The following is a 19,440-nucleotide window of genomic DNA, read 5'->3' as shown; positions in this document are numbered from 1 at the left end:
CAGAAAAAGCGTTACCGAAGGTAAGTAACTTGGTCTTCTGATGGATACATCTGCCAGTGGATTCCTCACCTTGTGAATAGAGTCCCACAGCAGTCCCCACTCCCGGAGGCAGAATGCGCAAAGTGGCCGTCCCTCCTCACTTCGGAATCTAAGCAGTAATGCTTCACGAACGTGTGGAGGGAAGCCCAAGTCGCAGCTCTACAAATGTCCTCTACAGGTACACCCCTAGACAAAGCAGATGTAGCAGACCTTGCTCTAGTGGAATGAGCTCTTAAACCTTCAGGAGGTTCCTTACCTGCCAGAGGGTAGCATATCTTGATACACAAGACGATCACATCTCGACAGCGTGCGCTTGTGCACCGCCTTGACTCTTCCGGCTCCAACAAAACCCACAAAGAGCTGGTCATCCACTCTGAACTCTCTGGTTCTGTCCAGGTAGAAGCTCACCGCCCTCTTCGGGTCCAAGCAGTGAAGTCTTTCCTCCTCCTTGGAAGGGGGAGGATAGAAGGTAGGGAGGGTAATGGACTGCCCTAGATGGAAGGGAGTTACCACCTTAGGCAGAAAAGCAGCCCTGGTCCGGAGTACCATTCGTTCACGATGAATGGTCAAGAATGGGGGCTTTGAACTAAGAGCTTGAAGCTCACTTACCCTCCTTGCAGAGGTAATTGCAATCAGGAAGACCGTTTTGAAAGACAAAAGTCTCAAGGGACACTTGTGCAAAGGTTCAAAAGGTGAACCCATCAAGAAAGTGAGCACAAGATTCAAGTCCCATTGAGGCACAATAAAAGGAGTAGGAGGAAATTTATTTGTAAGGCCCTTTAGAAACCTTAAAACAATAGGAGATTTAAATAAGGACGGCTGATCCGGCAGACAGAGAAATGCAGACAAGGCCGAAAGATAACCTTTGACCGTAGCCACAGCAAACACTTGCTGAGCCAAAGAAAGAGCAAACTGAAGAATTTCAGACAATCGAGCCTTCAAAGGGTCAAGGGACTTCTCCCCACACCAAGAGACACATTTAGACCATCTATAGGAGTAGATAGACTTGGTGGAATCACGCCTGGCCGATAAAATTACACCCACATCATGTGGGAGAGAAAAAGAATTCAGGTTGCCCCGTTCAATCTCCAGGCATGAAGGTGTAAGGTCTGGAGGTGGGGGTGTAGAACCTGCCCCTCCATCTGAGAGAGGAGATCTGCCCTGAGAGGGAGACGGAGCGGCGGGCACGAGGAAAGGTGGAGAAGATCTGTGTCCCACACCCTTCTTGGCCAATCCGGGGCGATCAAAATAGCTTGGGGGGCCATTCTTGGCGAATCTTCCTCAGAACCCAAGGAATCAAGGGTATGGGAGGAAACACGTAAAGGAGTCGAGTCCCAACTCAACTGAAACGCGTCCTCCAAAGCTCCCTGCATCGGATACTGGAGACTGCAGAATAACGGGCAGTGAGCGTTCGAGAGTGGCAAACAGGTCCACCCGAGGAGTTCCCCACGTCCGAAAGACGTGACGAACAACCTCCGGATGAAGCCTCCACTCGTGATCGGCCGAGAACTGCCGACAGACTGTCTGCACGTATGTTCAGAACACCGGCCAGATGATTTGCCATCAGACAAATCTGATGGTCCTGAACCCAGGACCGGAGACGCAGAGCCTCTCTGCAGACACTGCAATCCTACTCCTCCCTGCTGTTGACATACCACATCGCGGTAGTGTTGTCTGTCAGGACTTGAACCGACTGACCGCGAAGGGAAGGGAGGAAGCCTGGAGCGCCAGACGTATCGCCCGCAACTCTAAAAGGTTGATGTGAAGTAACCTTTCCTCTGGAGACCAAAGACCCTTGATCTCCAGATCCCCCAGATGAGCACCCCACCCTAGAGTGAATGCGTCCGTTATTACCGTGGCAACCGAAGGAGGAAGATGGAAGGGCCTTCCTTGAGTCAGATTGCCCTCCACGCTCTACCAAGACAGATCTGCCGCAGCTTCTCTGGAGATCCTCACTGACTCCCTGAGATCTCTGTTGTGCTGATACCATTGCCTGCGGAGGCACCACTGGAGTGCCCTCATGTGTCAGCATGCATGATTGACCAACAGAATGCAGGAAGCCATCAGACCAAGCAGACGGAGGACCTTCAGGACTGGAACGACCGCTCCATTGTAAAATAAAGGAATCATTTCCTGTATATCGCAAATCCTTTGAGGAGGAGGAGGGAATGCCCGACACACAGTTGTATCCAGTACAGCACCTACGAATAGGTTGCGCTGGGAGGGTGCCAGGTGAGATTTGGGTACATTTATCGAAAAACCCAACCTGAACAACAACTGAGTTGTGTCTTGCAGATGATGGAGCACCTTATCTGCGACTCTGCTTTGATCAGCCAGTCATCCAGATAAGGGAAAACTGGTATCCCTGATCTTCTGAGATGTGCCGCCACCACAGTCATCACCTTGGTGACGACTTGAGGCGCAGTAGTAAGGAAGGACCGCAAACTGGTAATGCTGCGAACCCACCGTAAAACGGAGATACTTCCTGTGCGACTTCAGGATGGGGATGTGTAAATATGCATCCTGTAAGTCGATCGACACCATCCAGTCTTCTTCCAGCAGCGCTTGAAGACCCTGCGCAAGGGTGAGCATCTTGAACTTCCCCTGCTTCAGAAAGAGGTTCAAGAACCTGAGATCCTGGATTGGACGAAGTCTGCCATCCTTCTTGGGGATCAGGAAATACCGGGAGTAGCATCCCTGTCCCTTTCCCTGCTCCGGAACCACCTCTATCACACCTTTTCTCAGTAACGCCAGGACTTCTTCCTGCAGGAGAAGCAGGTGGTCCTCTGAGCAAAACCCTTGGCAAGGAGGGTAATTCGGCGGGAACTCCCAAAAGAGAAGAGCATACGCATTCTCCACGAGATTGAGAACCCCAAAGGTCCGATGTGAACGATTCTCAATCTCGTAGAAAATAGGTAAGCCGACCCCCTACAGGACACGCATGATCCGGAATGGCGGATCTAGGGCTGCTTTGCTGATGTTGGAGGGGGGTGGGGAGAGGAAGAGGAGGAGGAGGAGGAGGAAGCTTGACATCCTCTAGGACGAGCTCTTTGTTTGCCCCTGTATGACTTATACAGCGGATTTGGCTGTTGTTGCTGCTGTTGCGAAGGCTTGTAGGGACGAAAGGAGGACCTCCCAGATCCCCTACACCTTTTTGGCCTCAGTTCCTCTGGTTTGTAAACCCAAGGATCTGGCCGTAGCTCTGCTGTCTTTGAATCTTTCCAAAAAGACCCGAGCCATCAAAAGGCAAATCCATTAAGGCAGCCTGGACATCCGTAGAGAATTCAGAGGACTTCAACCAGGCCGCTCTTCTGGTGGCAATTGAAGATCCCATGACTCTCGCCACAGAGTCAGCTGTGTCCAACCCACTCTGGATGACTTGCCGAGCAGCAGCCCGAGTGTCAACAAGCACCCTCATTAAAAATGTTCCTGTCCTTCTCTGGAATCTTAGGAGCTAGTTGTTTTTACAGAATCCATCAAAGTATGTATGTAACGCCCCAAGAGACATGTAGCATTTGTCAACTTGAGAGCCATACTCGCCGATGAAAAGACTTTCTTTGCGGCTTGGTCCTGCTTTTTAGATTCTTTGTCCCCAGGCACCTGAGGGAAAGCACCAGCAGATTTTTTGGAACAGGTTGCCTGTACCACCAAGCTCTCTGGCAAAGGATGCGAAGATAAAAAGTCTGGGTTTCCTGGAGCAACCCTGTATCTTCTTGCAACAGCTTTAGAGACAGCAGGAGCCGTAAGAGGTCTATATTCCACACCTCTAAGATTGCATCATTGAAAGGAAGCATGGGCTCTACAACAGAAGATGGAGAGTGGAGGACTTCTGTCAAAATATTCGATTCGAACTCTGCAGTGGGTAGAGTTAAATTCAATAGATCCGCTGCCTTCTTGATGACTACATGGTATGGAGCCACATCTTTAGAAGGGGCATCTGATACAGAGGCTAACTCCCAATCCGGAGACAGTTCCAATCCACTAGCCTCTCTTGAGTCAAAGAAATCCTCAGTATCCTGAAGCACTCCCTCTTCCATCTCGACTTCTCTGTATCTTTGTTCCTCAAGAAGTCGTTGCACCTCACGTCTCGACCTCTCCTTTGGGAATGGCGTCGGCGGATCCGGAATCGACTCCGACGGAGCCGGCGTCTAGCTCGGAGCCGGAGGACCAGGCCACTGTTCGAGGTCAGACTGGAACCGGCGCCGGAGACGAAGGCATCGGCGTCGAAGGCTCTGGCGGCGCCGAGAAATGCCAAGGCGGTGTCGGAGCCGGCATAAATGGCATGAACGGCGCTGGAGCATAAGTCAGGGGGACTCCCAGGTTAAATGCATCGGACCCTTGGGACCAGCCGGTGCTCCAGAGGGGTACAAGGCTCTTGTATATACACAATACATAGCGTTTAAAAACTGTGTAGGGTCTTGACCTGGGCCCGGAAAAGGAGGGTATGAACCCACAGGCTGCTCTCGAGGAGGCACCTGATTCGTCTCCTCTTCAGGTTGGTGAGCCAGAGTCGTAGAACCCTCAGGCAGGGGAGCCTCTTCCTCCTCTTGAGTTGGAGATCGAGCCGGCACCGGAGAGGGATTAGACACCGGAGCAGGTGAATGCTCCGGCGACTCCATGGGCGAGGCCTCACCCTCCGGATCCAGAGCCTTAGGAGAAAGAGACATAACATCATTGCGATGCTTCCTGCTTGGCGACTTCGGTCTTGAATCAGAATCTTTCTCCGAATGATTTCGAGACCCATGCTTTCTCTTCTTGTGCTTCTTCTTTGTCGACCTGGAAGCATGCCCCGATGACTACCTCGAGGGTGACTTCGAACGAGACCTCGAGCTCTTCCTGTCCTTTTTACCCTTCATCTTGGCAACCAGGAGCTTCGCCTCTCTCTCACGAAGGGCCTTGGGATTCATCTTCTTACAGGATGGACACCCTTGGACATCATGGTCTGAGCTCAGGCACCAAATGCAATCTTCATGCGGGTCCGTGATCGACATCATCTTCCCGCATTCACCACATGGCTTGAATCTGGTCTTCTTTGACGACATCTCGTCAGAAGAAAGCGATACAAGAAACACGAACACAACAAACAGTAACAAAGTTACTATCAAAGCTACAGAGGATCCCTCGAAAACCGTTAGCGTCGATGACGCAGAAAAAAGGAAACTGATGTCATCACGCTGACGTGGGCCTATTATGGAGTCGGTGACGTCAGCGGAGCCGCGCGCTATGCCGTGCTTCTGTGACATTGTTCACCTCGGCGCAAAGCTACAAAAAGAATTTCCAAATGTTGCTGACGCAGGGGGATATTCACATGGTGAGGAATCCACTGGCAGATGTATCCATCAGAATAACCCTTTCTAGACTCTCTCCTGCTCTACCCCTCCTTGCTTCATCTGACACCTCTTTTTACTACACCAATCCCCTAAAACAAACCTTTCTAAACTCTCCCATCTGACTCCTCCCCTCCAAAACTCCTTTTTACTCATCCAAAAGCCTCTTCCTGCTGCTAAGACCTAAAAAAAGAAGAGAAAAGAATAACAAATCCTTCACTCTTTTATCCCCCACTATCCTTTTCAATCAAAATTAACAGACTAACATGTTCACTTCTCAAATTCCATATTCAACTATACTAATATACTGCCCAAATAACTGAATAACATATCTACTACTCAAATTACTTCATATTTATACTATACTTAACTAATTTTCAACACTAATCCTTTATGGGTTCCGGAGTGGCGTGCTACTCACCAGAAAAGCGCTTCAATACCCATCAGGGGTAACAAGTGCTATATGAATGCTAATCTTTCTTCCCCGTTTAACCCTCCGCTAACCTTCTCACTCCAAGTAACAGTCTAATTACATCATATTTCACCATATTAATTCACCACTAATCCTTTATAGGCTTCCTGAATAGCGTGCGTCAACAAGCGATAAATAAATACAAACCTTTGTCCTCCTCTATCCTTCTGCTATCATTCCATATCCAAATAACTGACTAACCTATCCACCACTTAAGATGTACTTGCATGTTTCACTATACTAATTCAACACCAATACTCTATGGGTCCCGGAGTAGCGTGCTACCTGCCGAAAAAGCGTTTCGACGCCTCGTCCGGGGTAGAAAGCGCTATATAAATGCAATTATAATACAATACAATACAGTTGTCTCGCCCATTCTGAAGCTATGAGGATTATCTTGGCTATTGTGGTGCACAGTTTGCGCAGGACATCCAGTATCAGAGGAAAAGTGTACACACATTTTTTGGACCATTCGATCCATGACCTTGGATGGCAAAATCTGACTGCGAAGTTGCGGCATTTGTTGTTGTCCACTGTGGTGATAAGGTCTGTGGACAGTGTGCCTCACAAGTTGAAGGTGTCTTGCTAGACTTCTGCATTCAGTTCCAGCTCGTAGTTTTCGTCGAGAACCTTGCGGAGGGCTTGTGCCTGGATGTTCTGCACACCTGGGCGGTGAACAACAATCAGATTCAAGTTCCTAGCGAGAAGCCAGTACCAAATCGCTTGAGCTTCTCGTGACAGGGCTCTAGACTCTGTTCCTACCGGTCTGTTCAGGTTGTACATGGTGGGGGTATTGTCCGTCTGAATAAGAAGGTGTTGGTCGTGAACGAAGCATGAAACGCCTTGAGTGCCAGGTGAACTGCATAGAGTTCCAGGAGGTTGATATGGTATGTCGGTTCTTCCAAGGACCATGTGCCTTCTATTTGCAGGTGATCCATGTGGGCTCCCCACCCCAGCAGAGAGGCATCCATCACTATGGTCTGTGCTGGGTACTGCTGGTGAAAAGGCATTCCCCACAGGAGATTTTTCGGGGAACACCAACACTGGAGGGATTCCACAGCAAGAGCGGATAGGCTGATCTTGTCCTTCCTGAGAACTGGTTCCACTGATCCTACCAGCACTCCTGGTGAGCATGCGGAATCAGAAAAATACATGAAGCATTCGGGCCATGGAGAGAGCAGACTATGCAGACTGTTAGACGGGCCACCCTTCGAGGTTGCGGCATTTTTGGACAATGGATAAACGTTGTTCCTCCGAAGGACAAACCTTTAACTGAAGCATGTCGATGGTAGCTCCCAAGTAATGCAACCTGTGGACTGGTGTGGACGTGGACTTTTGAAAATTGATGTGAAGACCCAAGCGATGAAGCAGATCGCAAGTCCATTGGAAATATTCTAGAGCTTTTGTGAAGGTGGACGCCTTGATCAGCCAGTCATCCAGATAAGGATGGACAAAGATTCTGCGTTTTTGTAGTTGAGCTGTCACCACAGCCATGCATTTGGAAAATGTCCTGTGTGCGGATTTGAGGCCAAATGGTAGAACCACGTATTGGTAGTGGCTCTTCCCCAGGACGAATCTGAGACAATTCCAATGTAACCTTGGGATGGGAATGTGGAAACAAGTGTTGTCAAGGTCTATTGAGCAAAGCCAGTCACCTCCGTTGAAATTGAAGGTAAATTTGATGTAAGAGCAGCATCCTGAACTTTTCCTTTTGAATCCACTGGTTTGCGATTCCGAGGTCAAGAATATGCATGAACTCTTGTTTGGCCTTTTTTGGCACGAGGAAGTACCTGGAGTAAATACCTCAGCCTCGTTAATTTCGAGGGACCGATTCCACCGCTTTCTTTTGTAATAGTGTGTTGACTTCCTCTTGTAGAAGCTCGAGGCGAGACGTGGACAACCTTGGTGGAATGGATGAATGTGGGACAGTGAATCCGAGATGATCGCCACGTTTGACAATATTCAAGACCCAGGCATCTGTTGTAATGCGCTGCACTCTGCCAGGTAATTTGCAATGCCTCCCCCTACCGGAATGGGTAACGGAAGGGGGGGTTTGAGCAGATTCAAGGTTATGAGGCCGCGGCTTGTCTGCCTCACTGGTTAGCCGATTGAGAGGTACGTCCCCTCTTTGCTTGCCTTGAGACTGGTAGGGCTGATGATACTGGTGTGATCTTAGGGACTGCCATTGAGGGATTTGAACCCTCTGTGTCAGGTAACGACGGTGGTAGGGTCGGAATGGACATCGCTGGTCTTTAGGTTTCTCTATACCTACAGCTTTCAAAGTATCCATCTCCATTCTCGCCATTTCGTCATTGGCATGCAAGCCAGAGAGTGGATTCTGAAAAGGGTAAATTCTGAAGACGCAGCTGAGTGTCAGGCTTGAGAGATGTTAGTTGAAGCCATGCATGTCTCCGTAAGGAGACTGTGACATTAACTGTGGGTGGCTAAAATAGAAGAATTAGCTGCTGCACTGATGACCTGGTTGGAGACCTAGCTCCCTCCTGGACGAATTCTAGAAAATCCTTCTTGTGTTTTTTAGGGAGATGTCTGGGGAAGTGGAGAATGGAATCCTACAAGGCGTGATCGTACCTTCCTAGGAGGGCTGTGGCTTTGGCTACTTTAATGGACTTATCCGTGTATTGCATAGTTTGCGGCCCATCAAGTCCAATCTTTTGCTCTCCTTATCAGAGGGAGAGGTAGCAGATGGTGATGTGGAATGGGAGTTTCATGTAGCTAATAACACCATTGAGTCAGATGAAGGGTCAGCACGTAAACACAGCAGATCTTGCTCCATTGGGTGATATCTGTTCTGGAGCCTGGAGGGTGCTGTTTTTGCCACAGCTGGAGTGAGTAACAACTCCATGGCTGGCTCAAGAAGAGCCATCACTAGTGGGGGTTAAGGTCTTGAGGCCGTACGTTTGTGAAGAGTTTCCCAGATCACTGAAGTCGATGGAGTGGGGACCGCCATAGGTATGTTCAATTTTGATGCGCCTCAAATCAGAACCTCTTGAAAGGTGTTGATGTCATCAATTGGTGAGGATAGAGGTCGAGGTGAGTCTGACAAGGTCGGAGAGTATCCACTGGTGGAAGAAGACGCATCCCCATGGCAGAGGGAATGTGATCTTGACCTGTGATGAGATCGGCGATGCAGCCTTAAATGGTGCGATACATTAGAGGAATGTGAGTGTCCATCGCGAGAGTGATGGTGTGTCCTTGAACGAGATCTCCTAGATGTTGGTGTAACCGGAATCACCACAACATCACTCAGCACCACCACAACATCACTCAGCGCCACCACAGCATCGATCTGTGCTACCATTCAACAACTGGTTCAAATATGTTCTCTCAATGTTTCAAGCTTTATTACAAATATCACAAAAAGATGTTAATATTTCACTTCTGTTCTTGGATTTTCGTCACAATAAAATACACTGAACATAATCTTCACAAAAGTTATTTACAAAAGTTTAAGCTATTGCCATTATAAATTAAATAAAAGTTATTGTAAGTATTAATTATTTAAAACAATTAAAAGCCATTTTTATTTGTATTATTAATACATCTAAGTCACGTAAATACGCCATATTGCATTACAAATGCTATAGGTGTCACATTTGCGAAAGTTAAAACTATTGGCATTGTAAATGACAAAGCTATTAATTTTGCTATTTTCAAAACCAACACATAAATAAAAAATTTGCCATTTACAATACCAATAGCTCAAACTTTCCTAATGCGAGACCTATTGCATTGCAAATGCTTGTTAGACCATGAAGGTATCTGATTTCGATTAAGTTATGGTCTTTTTGGCAGACTATTCATATTATTTTCTTGGCTTTTTCCTACTCTCTTCTCCCCCATTCTACTGTATAGGTCCTCCCCTACCACTCAACTGTCCCTAAATGGCATCCATGAATGTGCCCCTTGCCAAAGCACTCCCTCTCCCTTGTTGGGGAGGGATCTAGCATTTTTGCTCCGGAGTCTCAGATTCTCCTCTGAGAGAGTCCACAGTGTTAAGGGATTCACACGTAGCGGAAAATGGCCTTGTTTGGCCTCCTCTTAGGTGCCCCTTGCCGAAGCACTCCTTCTCCCCTTGTTGGGGAGAGATCCTGCATTTATGCCCTTGAGTCTCAGATACCCCTCTGAGAGAATCCACAGTGTTAAGTGATTCACACATAGCGGAGGTTTGGGATTGTTCCCATTATCACCGGTAACTAAGCACCGCACACCATGATAGGCGCTCTTTTTTAAACCTTTTTAATTACCTCCTGAGGCTGATACTTTAGCCCTCTGATGTACCTCGGCGACTGAGCAACCTTTGGCCGATGACCGGTGGAGTTGCCCTACGCAACTATTGAGGAGTTTGGCTCTGGTTCCCCCTTTGGCCGGCACCTACAGTCCTGATCGCCAGAAACACTGTTTCTTTTCTCGTCCCTCTCCCTCACTCTTTATTCTACCTCTTCTATTCCTTTCCTCCCTCCCCCAAATCTGTCTTCCCCCTGCCTGCTTTTTCTTCCCCACACCTGATCCATACCTTTGTTACTCATGTATCCCCAGTAACTACGTACCTGAAACTGTTGTTATTATGTAACTATGTTTTGAAGCAATTCTACCTACTCATGTAAAGCACTCTAATACCTCTGGGTGTAGCCAGCGCTATATAAAACTTTTTTAAATAAATAAAATAAAAAATCAAATTAAAAAAACGTACATTCGGGGGCAGGCCAGTGTCCTCCGATGGGGTCATAGGCTTCTGCTTAGTAAAGAACTTGCTTTTAGAGGCCTAGTTGAATTTGGAGCATGGAGTTCACTGGTTTTTCTTAATGTTTCGCATGGATATCTGGCCAATAAAAAATATTACTGGCGACTTAGGAGAACATTATTTGTGATTTATGCCGGAACTTCATACAAACTTTAGAACATATACTCTATGGTTGCACCCACTGCGTTTTATTCGTGGCAGTTTATTGAAACCTTTATTTCTGAAATATGGTGTTCGATCCTCACACGAAGCATTGCATTCTACTTGATCCGGTGAATAAAATTATGCGTTTTAAAATATTGCTCTCTTAAGAGTTTTAAAAAAAATATATCTTTGTGCATTTTTTGTAAAGTGGATATCATTGTACATCTGTATCTAATAAATTGTTTGTAAACTGTAATTGATAGAGTGCTGCCATATAACCTCTATGTGATGATTCAAACTTTCATTTACCTGCTACACACACAAGGATTGCATGTTTTCCATTGTCTGAATGTGTTGATGGCTTCTGTTTTGAGGAAGCAGTCTGGAGTTGCACAGCCATAAATCGGGGTTTCTCCCTTTCCTGCCTCAACTCGCCCCTACTCTCTCTTCCCAGGACCTTGTTCATGGTGCTAGAATATTCTGAACAGTACCTAGAATGTGAGGCTTCAGAACTCTGCAGGACCGCCTGCTAGGATTCACCCATCCTTTGGTCTGGAAATATAGAACCCTTATAAAGGAACAGTTTTCTGCGAGAAAAGGTTTTCAAGCCTGGCTGTTGGCACAGGCATTTCAGAACCAGCAGGGAGGGAAGGAGAAGAGGCTAACAGAGCACAAGCTAAGAACTGGTATTGGAAGTCAGATCTAGTAGGGTCGTAAAGAAACATGTTTACAGAGAGTGCGGCCATCTAAAAAGGAACACTGTAATGTATGAATTTATACAGCAAAGTGATTAAGTAATATATAACAATGCGTAAGGACAGAGACTTACTCGAGCCGAGTTATAGGGTGCAATTTCCACTGGTCTACTTCTTCATCATAGAACGACCGGTTTGTGATCTTGTTCTTCTCCTCCAGAGGAATAAAGTTCTCAATGATCAGGTGCCTAAAGAAAGAGAAAAGGGGTAATCAATTTGTTTGGTGTCCTCCATCAACCCATTTTATACTCTTTAAAAGTACATAATATAGTCTCACAAACTGACATTCGACCCAGTTTCCTTTTTTTTAAAAAACCAATCAGCCCCACTCCAATTGTCAAAGCTTTAAGCGCACATACACCTACTTGAGCTTTAGTTCCCGGGTGAGCTCGTTCTGCGTTTGCTCCAGCTCCTGGCGCTCCTTGATGTGTTCTTCCTGGAGGTCATGGATTTCTGCCTTCACTGCCTGCAGCTTGGAGAATAGCTGGACCGAGCAAAAGACGAAATATAACAGAGTAAGACACTAACAAAGGAGGCTGAGATACAAAGAAGACATGAGTTGAAGGGGCTTGGAACAGATATCCCTGCCAATGCCACTGATATTTAAAGCAAACATTTGATTCATTACATGCACCAATTCCACCTTCCAAGTAAATGGATCATACCTTTTTCAGCTTTTTAGTTTTGATGTCCACTTCCTGCTGCAGTGAGCTGTAGGTTTCCTTTAGCTCCAAGGTCTCCTCATCTCGGCTTTCCATCTGCTGCTGCATCTCTCGTTCTCTACGTTTCTACGGAATACAAGTTTGGTCAGATTCAAGTACGACCATTACAATGGTTTGCAAGCCAAGACTCCTTAGAAGAAGCCCTTTGATCATACAGTTATTTTCTTTTACATACAACTAGGATCCTTAACTATCATTTGAAGACCAATTGCTCAACAAGGAATTTTCTTGGCTTGCTCTGCCATTTCCATTATCCTAGTTGGATCCCTCACATACAACAATTACAAAATTGCCACAGGTTATGGCCAAAAACAAAGGATTTCCTTCTTACCTGCTCTGCAATTTCATGCCTTTTCTGTTCTAGAATTTTCTGTTGCTCGTTTGTGTGATCCACTATGTTCTTTCCTCCAACAAGAAGCTTGCTCTCCATGGCCTGGAAAATAAGTAGCCATAAAGAGAATCAAATGTAATCTCTAAATATCCACAACATTTTACTGATCACAGGTACACACACAAAAGAAAGTAGAGCGCCAAGGAGGAGTTACTACACAACACTTATCAGAACTGTTGGCTCATGTCGACCAAGTCAAAGAACAATTATGGAGTCAGACTGAGCACAAGACCATACCCCAGGATACTTTTTGTAGCCATTCCATCTTACAGTAAACCTGCTGTATCCAGCGAAGCATCATAATTTATCCAATTTCCCACCCTATTTCATCAGCAACCCAAACTATTGCTCATACAGACCACGCTCTGCAGGGCTCACCATTTTGAAACTTTTTATACTTCATTGATACTGAAAACACTGCATAACAGTAAAAGCAAAAGAAAAAGACAGAACATTTGGTCAGACACAGTTCCAGCAACTTTAGTCAGTAATCTTTGACAGAACCAAACATTATGGGCAGTCTTGAAGCGGTGACCTGCCACACCAAAAACGGCCCCCTCCTCCAGGACCCACAACCCTTCCCAGAGTCTCCCTTTATAGGTCTGTGGAAATGTAGTTCGGCTTCAGTCCATGTCACGGTAACCCCTCTAGAGTTCCCAAACCTTCTAGACATTACATGGGCATCCGCATGCTGTATAAATTGTTTCTTCTGCCCTCATACATCAGTCCATGTTACAGATCCAGTCTTCTCGGCGCCGCCGGATTACCCCCCTATAACCCAATTATCTCTATTTTGGCTACGACTAAGGCTATGTTGCAGAACAATAATGTATATCTAGACAGTGTCTGCTCAATTTTCTCCTTCAGTGCCAACGGACGTCCATGTGTGTGTGGTGAGAGACCGGTTGTCTGTGTGTGCCGGATGCGTGGGCTTATGTAGCTCCGTCCGATCAATCTTCCTCCTTTTTCTGTAACTGTTCAGATGCACTTGCCCGAGTTGCTCATGTTTTCCCTTGTTATGAAACGAATATATCTTGTTTACTGTTGCATCGCTATTGCACAAGTCAATTTTATGCACGTCAAGGCGACAGCACTGTTTTCAAAATGCTTAATAAAAACGAGTAAAAAAAAAAAAAAGGATGTCAGGTTCTGATCGCCTCATATTCCATGGGAGACCAGTGCTGAAAAAGGGAAATGTTCTCTCAAGCCACCTGCATATTCACTTCTCCAACTTGCACTCAGAAGTAGCGTAAACACTAGCAATCCCATATAGTGTGGATCAATGTTCCCACTTGACAGCCTCTCAAGCACTCTCGCTGTCAATCCTCCCCAAACGTAGCAGCCTAGTTCTAGTGAAATATGCTCTGTGGGGAATCTTAAACGGCATTAGGTGGAACCCGGCCCTGATGGCCATCTCACGTGTGTTTCAGCACGCCTTGTCCCAGCACCCCTCCTCTATGGTATCTAAATCCTTTGCCCACTATTACATTAGGGCCTCCAGCAGAAGTGTGGTGTTAGCAATTAATGTTTTGTAAATCTGGGATACTGCCTGTGTCCCCAGCAGGACTGCGAGCAGGATATATTTTATAAGGGTCTCCTCAGCTGCATCTTGTGGGCTGGCCTTATACCTCGTGAGTGCGTGGCACACTTGTACACTGAAGTATTGGCTGTCAGCGACTTTATACTGTCCTCGGAGTTCTCTGAACAGGAGTAATCACTGGGAGCCCCACATGTCCCCCACATTCGAAATGCCTAGTAGATCTCATTATCTCTGTCCCTCCAAGAAGTGGAACTCCATCAACTCATCCGAGTCCCAAAGGGGAGGCTCCAGTGTCACCCTCCCATCCCATGAGGTGGGTCGCTGTCCCCCATGTAGCAATAACTAATGTTGTTGGGGATAGAGGTCTGGCCAGTTTACTCTCAAAACTGTACAACTGTTAACGTACATCTCCCCCTCCCACGGATTCATTTCTCTTATATTTGCTGGCACTGCAGGCTCTTGCTTGAACGGACCCAGTAGTAAAGTAGTAGGTCCAGGAGTGCTATACTTTTGTCGTATTTGCCCTCTGTCAGGGTCACCAATGCCCTTCTGGGAACCCCACCCGCTCCATTCTAGAGCAGTGAACGTGTCACAGTGTCCACCAACGGAAAGAAGGTCTTGGGGACCTCAAATATCATGGGCTGTAAACCACAGAGTAATTTGGGAAACATCACTATTTTCTAAAGAGCGGCCCTGCCCGGCAGCTAAATAGGGAGGCCCCCGCCAATGTTCCGTGTCTCTACCGCATACCTCCAGGATCCGCTCCAGGTTCCACCTGTAGAACTCGTTAGGTGTTACGTGGATGCCCAGATACCGGAACCTTCTCTGCACCCATACTAGGGGGAACCTCCCAATCAGCCTGCAACTGCCACAGGGTGACCAACAACACCACAGACTTGTGTCAGTTGATGTGGATAACTAAGTGTGTCCTGAAGATCTCTAGGATTTCAAGAACTCAAGGTATGGATTTCCAGGGGTCGCCCAGACAGAGTAGTATATCATCTGCGTAAAGGAAGATAACATTTCCAGTTTGGGTCTCATCAAAAGCCCCTCATCTGAGCATCTATCCTCACCCAGAATGCCAATGGCTTCATCACAAACTGATGGTTCACCCTACCCCAAATGTAGCATGCAGTTATCCTGTACCTTGGCCACAGGGTTTGTAAATTTTATCCATAACCAGAGAATCCCAGGCCCACCCCCCTCTTCAGCAAGATTATGACTAGATATGCCCCCTCCATTGAATCAAAGGCTTATTCAGCATCTAGGGACAGGATGACCACCGGCTCTTGCATTAAGAGGTGTCTAGTAAAGCAGCTGAAAAGTCGTCATAGATTGTGGCGTGTCGACCGTAGGACCATATAACCCATTTGTCAATGACTTGTAGACGACAGTTTGCAAGGATCTTTCCCAAATCTTAATCAATATGTTGAGCAACTTAATGGGTCTCTATAAGGCACACTGCTTTGCAGGCTTACACTGTTTATGCAAGAGCACCATGGTCGCGGATCGTAAATCCCACAGAAGTGCGATGTTTACTGAATGGCAATCAAAGGTTTTGACTTCCCTGCAACACCGGAGGGCTCATTTTGGCTTTGAACAGTTGCAAAATGGGTTCAAACAAACAGCAGTCTGAATCTTATCCTTTTAAGACTCATCCATTAGAGTCTATGTTGTTGATCCTTCCACAACGACTACTGGATCCACCCGTTCTCAATCCTGATGGGACCTTCTGATCATGTTAGACCATCCCACCATTCACCATGCGCTCTCCCACTATGATCCATTGTGATACATCACAATTGCGCACCCCATTCCACAGTGGCCCCCACAAACCGTTTTACTGAACCTCTAGTATTCCAGCGGCCCATTGTGTATACTTTCACACCCTACCCTCTCTTTTTCTACATGGGCTATCCTTTATGACCCATCACAAATGATTTCACACAGTCCTTTTCTGTCACCCATTCCCCTTCCATTTTCCCCCTCTGAAAACCATCCTGTCAGGCTCCCCACAACCTAACTTGTTGCGAGTCCTCCCAATTTCCAATTTTGATGGACCATCTTGTGTCCCATCCTTCATTAATCATCTTTTTATGCCCCTTGAGGACTCCCCTGTAACTTAGAGATATAGCATCAACATAAACGAAAAGTGACTCTCCGTTCCCTTTGTTGCACCCAAACATACTGATTAAGTGTCTTTCATTTATTTGTCCACATCAATGTACACTATACTATGCCCACTAATGCTTGCATTTCAAGAACAAAATTAGAAGTTCATGAAAAAAATACCATGCAAAACAGTATTTAGCACAGTAAAGTATGTAACACCACAACCTCCACCTGGTAAGATGCAAAGCTTAATAAACATTCTTGTAGAATGAATGTAGATCCATTTACACTTTTAAAAATTCTGCCTTTTTTTAGCGAACGACAATTTTTGATTAATCAAAAATCCAGTAGAATAGGTTTGGCTATTTATTTACTGTGTATATAAAATCAGGTGAAGTGAGACAGACCCCCTCCCCTCAGATCTCCACTGAGGTATTCCAAGTTTACAAATCCCTTCACCACACATACACTGAAGAGTCGGCCATAATAAGAAGTAAACATTTTGCTTCTGCAGAATTGTATTCCCATTAAACAGCCCACCCATTTATGTTTTCATTTCCAAAATTATATTGAAATCATATGGCATGAAGGTCTAAAATTATTCCCTAGTACCAGAAAACATGCTTACAGAAAGGACCGGTATGCCTATATCCGGAGTTAATTCTTATGTCCAAGGAGCAGAATTGTATAATAAAAGAAAGCAACATAACTTCTCCAAATAAAAATGTGGGAGTTGCACCATATGATATAAGACGCCTTTTAGTGGGACAATTGGAATGCTGGGCCTTGAACGCCAAGGCTATATTTTACACCTTTGCAATCTCTTTTAACAGTCTATTTCACTGCCTTTCAAGTAAGACGGCTACAAACCACCTGACCAATGTCCAGCTACCTTTCTATTTGTAAGGCTGGTAAGTGCAAGAATCAGTACAGCTAAAGCTTTTGACACTTTCACACAGATCCCAGGAACCACTCTACATGTTTGGGACACACCCCATTGAACTATACACAAAACTGAAACCACCAGACTTACAATTCCACCTAGACACACTTCCATCCATGCAAACTTTATGTTGTAACTAATGCCGGGAAAGACCGAATGCTATGCATGCAACAAATCTTGTGAAGTATATTTGCTTTGGACAAGAAAAATTAAAGCACAACTCCCAGAGGGCAAACTCTTAGGGCAAAAAAAAGGGATTACCTGAAGGTATCACACATGACAGGGAAGTACTAGCAATTAGCACATGATGGTGCAATTCAATTGGAGTGATTTAACAGCGCATACCAAATTTCAAAGCACTGTTTTATGTTATTTCCCCACAGCTTTGCAAAATTTGAAGAGGATAAGTGTATGGTAGGGAAATAGAACAACTAACAGCACATCTATTTGACTAATCCCCGCCAAATGCTAGATTTCCTTTTATTACCCACCTTGACTTTAGCACCCAGCATTTCAGTGGCTTCCTTCTCTCGCTTTAGATCATTCATCTTCTTCTCCTTCTCCTTAAGCAGCTTCATCTTCTCCTCTGCCACCAAGCTGTGATCCTCGACAATTGCTTTCTTTTCCTTCTCCAGGCGCTCCTGTTGCTCCCTCCAGTAGTCCTCTTTATCATCTACTCCATCCTCACCATCATCCTCCCCATCAACCTCATCATCATCCTCTTCACCATCGCCTCCCTCATCTCCCCCTCTTCTCCTGCCCCTTCGCCTAAGTTTGCCCACTGTACGCTTCTCTAGCTGGGCTTTCAGCCGAGCAATTTCTTCCTGGAATTCCCTGAGTAGGGCATCCTTGGGATCTTCATTTACTCTAGGCTTGTTTTTGATGTTTTTGGCACGGTTGGCATAGCGAAGGGTGGTTAGAGTTTCTTCCACATTGTATGATGCTGGGCCAATATTCGCCACCATCACAGTTTTAGCATTACCACCCAAAGAGTCCTGCAGCAGTCTTGTAAGTTTTGAGTCTCGATAGGGAATATGAGTGCTTTTACCATCCACCAAAGCAGAGATAACATTCCCCAAGGCAGAAAGAGAGAGGTTAATCTTAGTAGCTTCTTTAAGCCTTTCCCCCTGGGCACCTGTCTTGGATTGGCGCTCACTTCCAGCAAGATCAACTAAGTTTAACTTCCCTACACGAATGTGATTCTCTCCATCGAGCCCCACCTCACTGCACTCTACTGTGATCATGAAAATGGCATGGGAGCGAGAGCTATGCTCATTCATATTAGTTGCTCCAACTGAACGGTTCTGGTTTCCTACGTTCATTACATGCTCAATCTCTTTCACACTTTTAGTTACAAATGAGGACAGATCTTTCACATAGACCCCCGTGTCGGGTCGCTCTTTCAGCTCCAGACGCTTGCTCTGATCCTTTGACAATAGGTCCCGTATTTCTTCCTGGTAAATTTCTAAATAGGATGCCCTGACGAGGTACTGCTGATTCTGAGACCGTGAGATGTGAGTGAATATATGTTCAAAGGAGTTGGGTATGACCCCTCTTTTCTCAGGGTCATTACGCACCCCTTCCATGGTGAATGTCTTACCTGTTCCAGTCTGCCCATATGCAAAGATAGTGCCATTAAAGCCTTGCAGGACAGAGTCCACCAGTGGCCTGAAAGTTTCATCATAGAGTTCAACTTGCTTTGAGTTGCAATCATAGACTGCATCGAAGGTGAACGTCTTGGGTAGCTCATTCGTGGCACCTCTAGAGTTCTTCACTGCCACCTGGCCAAATTTGACATTCACCTCTACGACCTTTTCATACCCGCCAGTCAATTCCTTGCTATTCATAGGACGACACCTTACAACCACTCGGACAGTTTCTAAATTCTTTAACTTGGACATGATGCTGTGGGCGGAGGGGGACAGTGCAGGCGTCACTGATATGCAACAGGCCAGAAGAGCAAGAGGTCCTAGAAAACAAATGGAAATCAATTTGAGGTCAGCTTGAAGCATAACAGACTAAGAGCACACAGACATTTTATCAACTGAACAAAAAATATACCATAAGGAAACACTTCAATCTAGGGCTCGTCTTCTTACTTACTGAGAAGACACGTGATGTTTTGTGGCTCGGGTGTATCTCCCACTCAAATCAGATTAGTTAGATACATGATTAGCAGCAAGATGGCAAGCTAGGCCAAAGCGCCTTTTAAACAAATGTTAGGAAGTAAATA

General features: G+C 46.0%; 1 protein-coding gene across 1 annotated transcript in view; it reads right to left on the bottom strand.

Annotated features, from left to right (window-relative positions):
• Positions 1-19,440, bottom strand: part of KIF3B (kinesin family member 3B) — a 136,016-nt gene that overhangs the window by 63,671 nt on the left and 52,905 nt on the right. Inside the window, exons 2-6 of the mRNA XM_078651779.1 lie at positions 17,699-19,176; positions 12,553-12,654; positions 12,165-12,287; positions 11,865-11,983; positions 11,574-11,687 (exon numbers count right to left, since the gene is read on the bottom strand). Of these exons, the coding sequence (XP_078507905.1) occupies positions 11,574-11,687; positions 11,865-11,983; positions 12,165-12,287; positions 12,553-12,654; positions 17,699-19,108 (1,868 nt within the window). The 5' untranslated portion in view covers positions 19,109-19,176. The remainder of the gene's footprint in view (positions 1-11,573; positions 11,688-11,864; positions 11,984-12,164; positions 12,288-12,552; positions 12,655-17,698; positions 19,177-19,440) is intronic.

This window comes from Lissotriton helveticus, chromosome 7 (assembly GCF_964261635.1).
Source record: "Lissotriton helveticus chromosome 7, aLisHel1.1, whole genome shotgun sequence".
Taxonomy (NCBI): domain Eukaryota; kingdom Metazoa; phylum Chordata; class Amphibia; order Caudata; family Salamandridae; genus Lissotriton; species Lissotriton helveticus.
The sequence above is the reverse complement of the archived record's forward strand: the minus strand, read 5'-3'. Positions and strand labels throughout refer to the sequence as shown.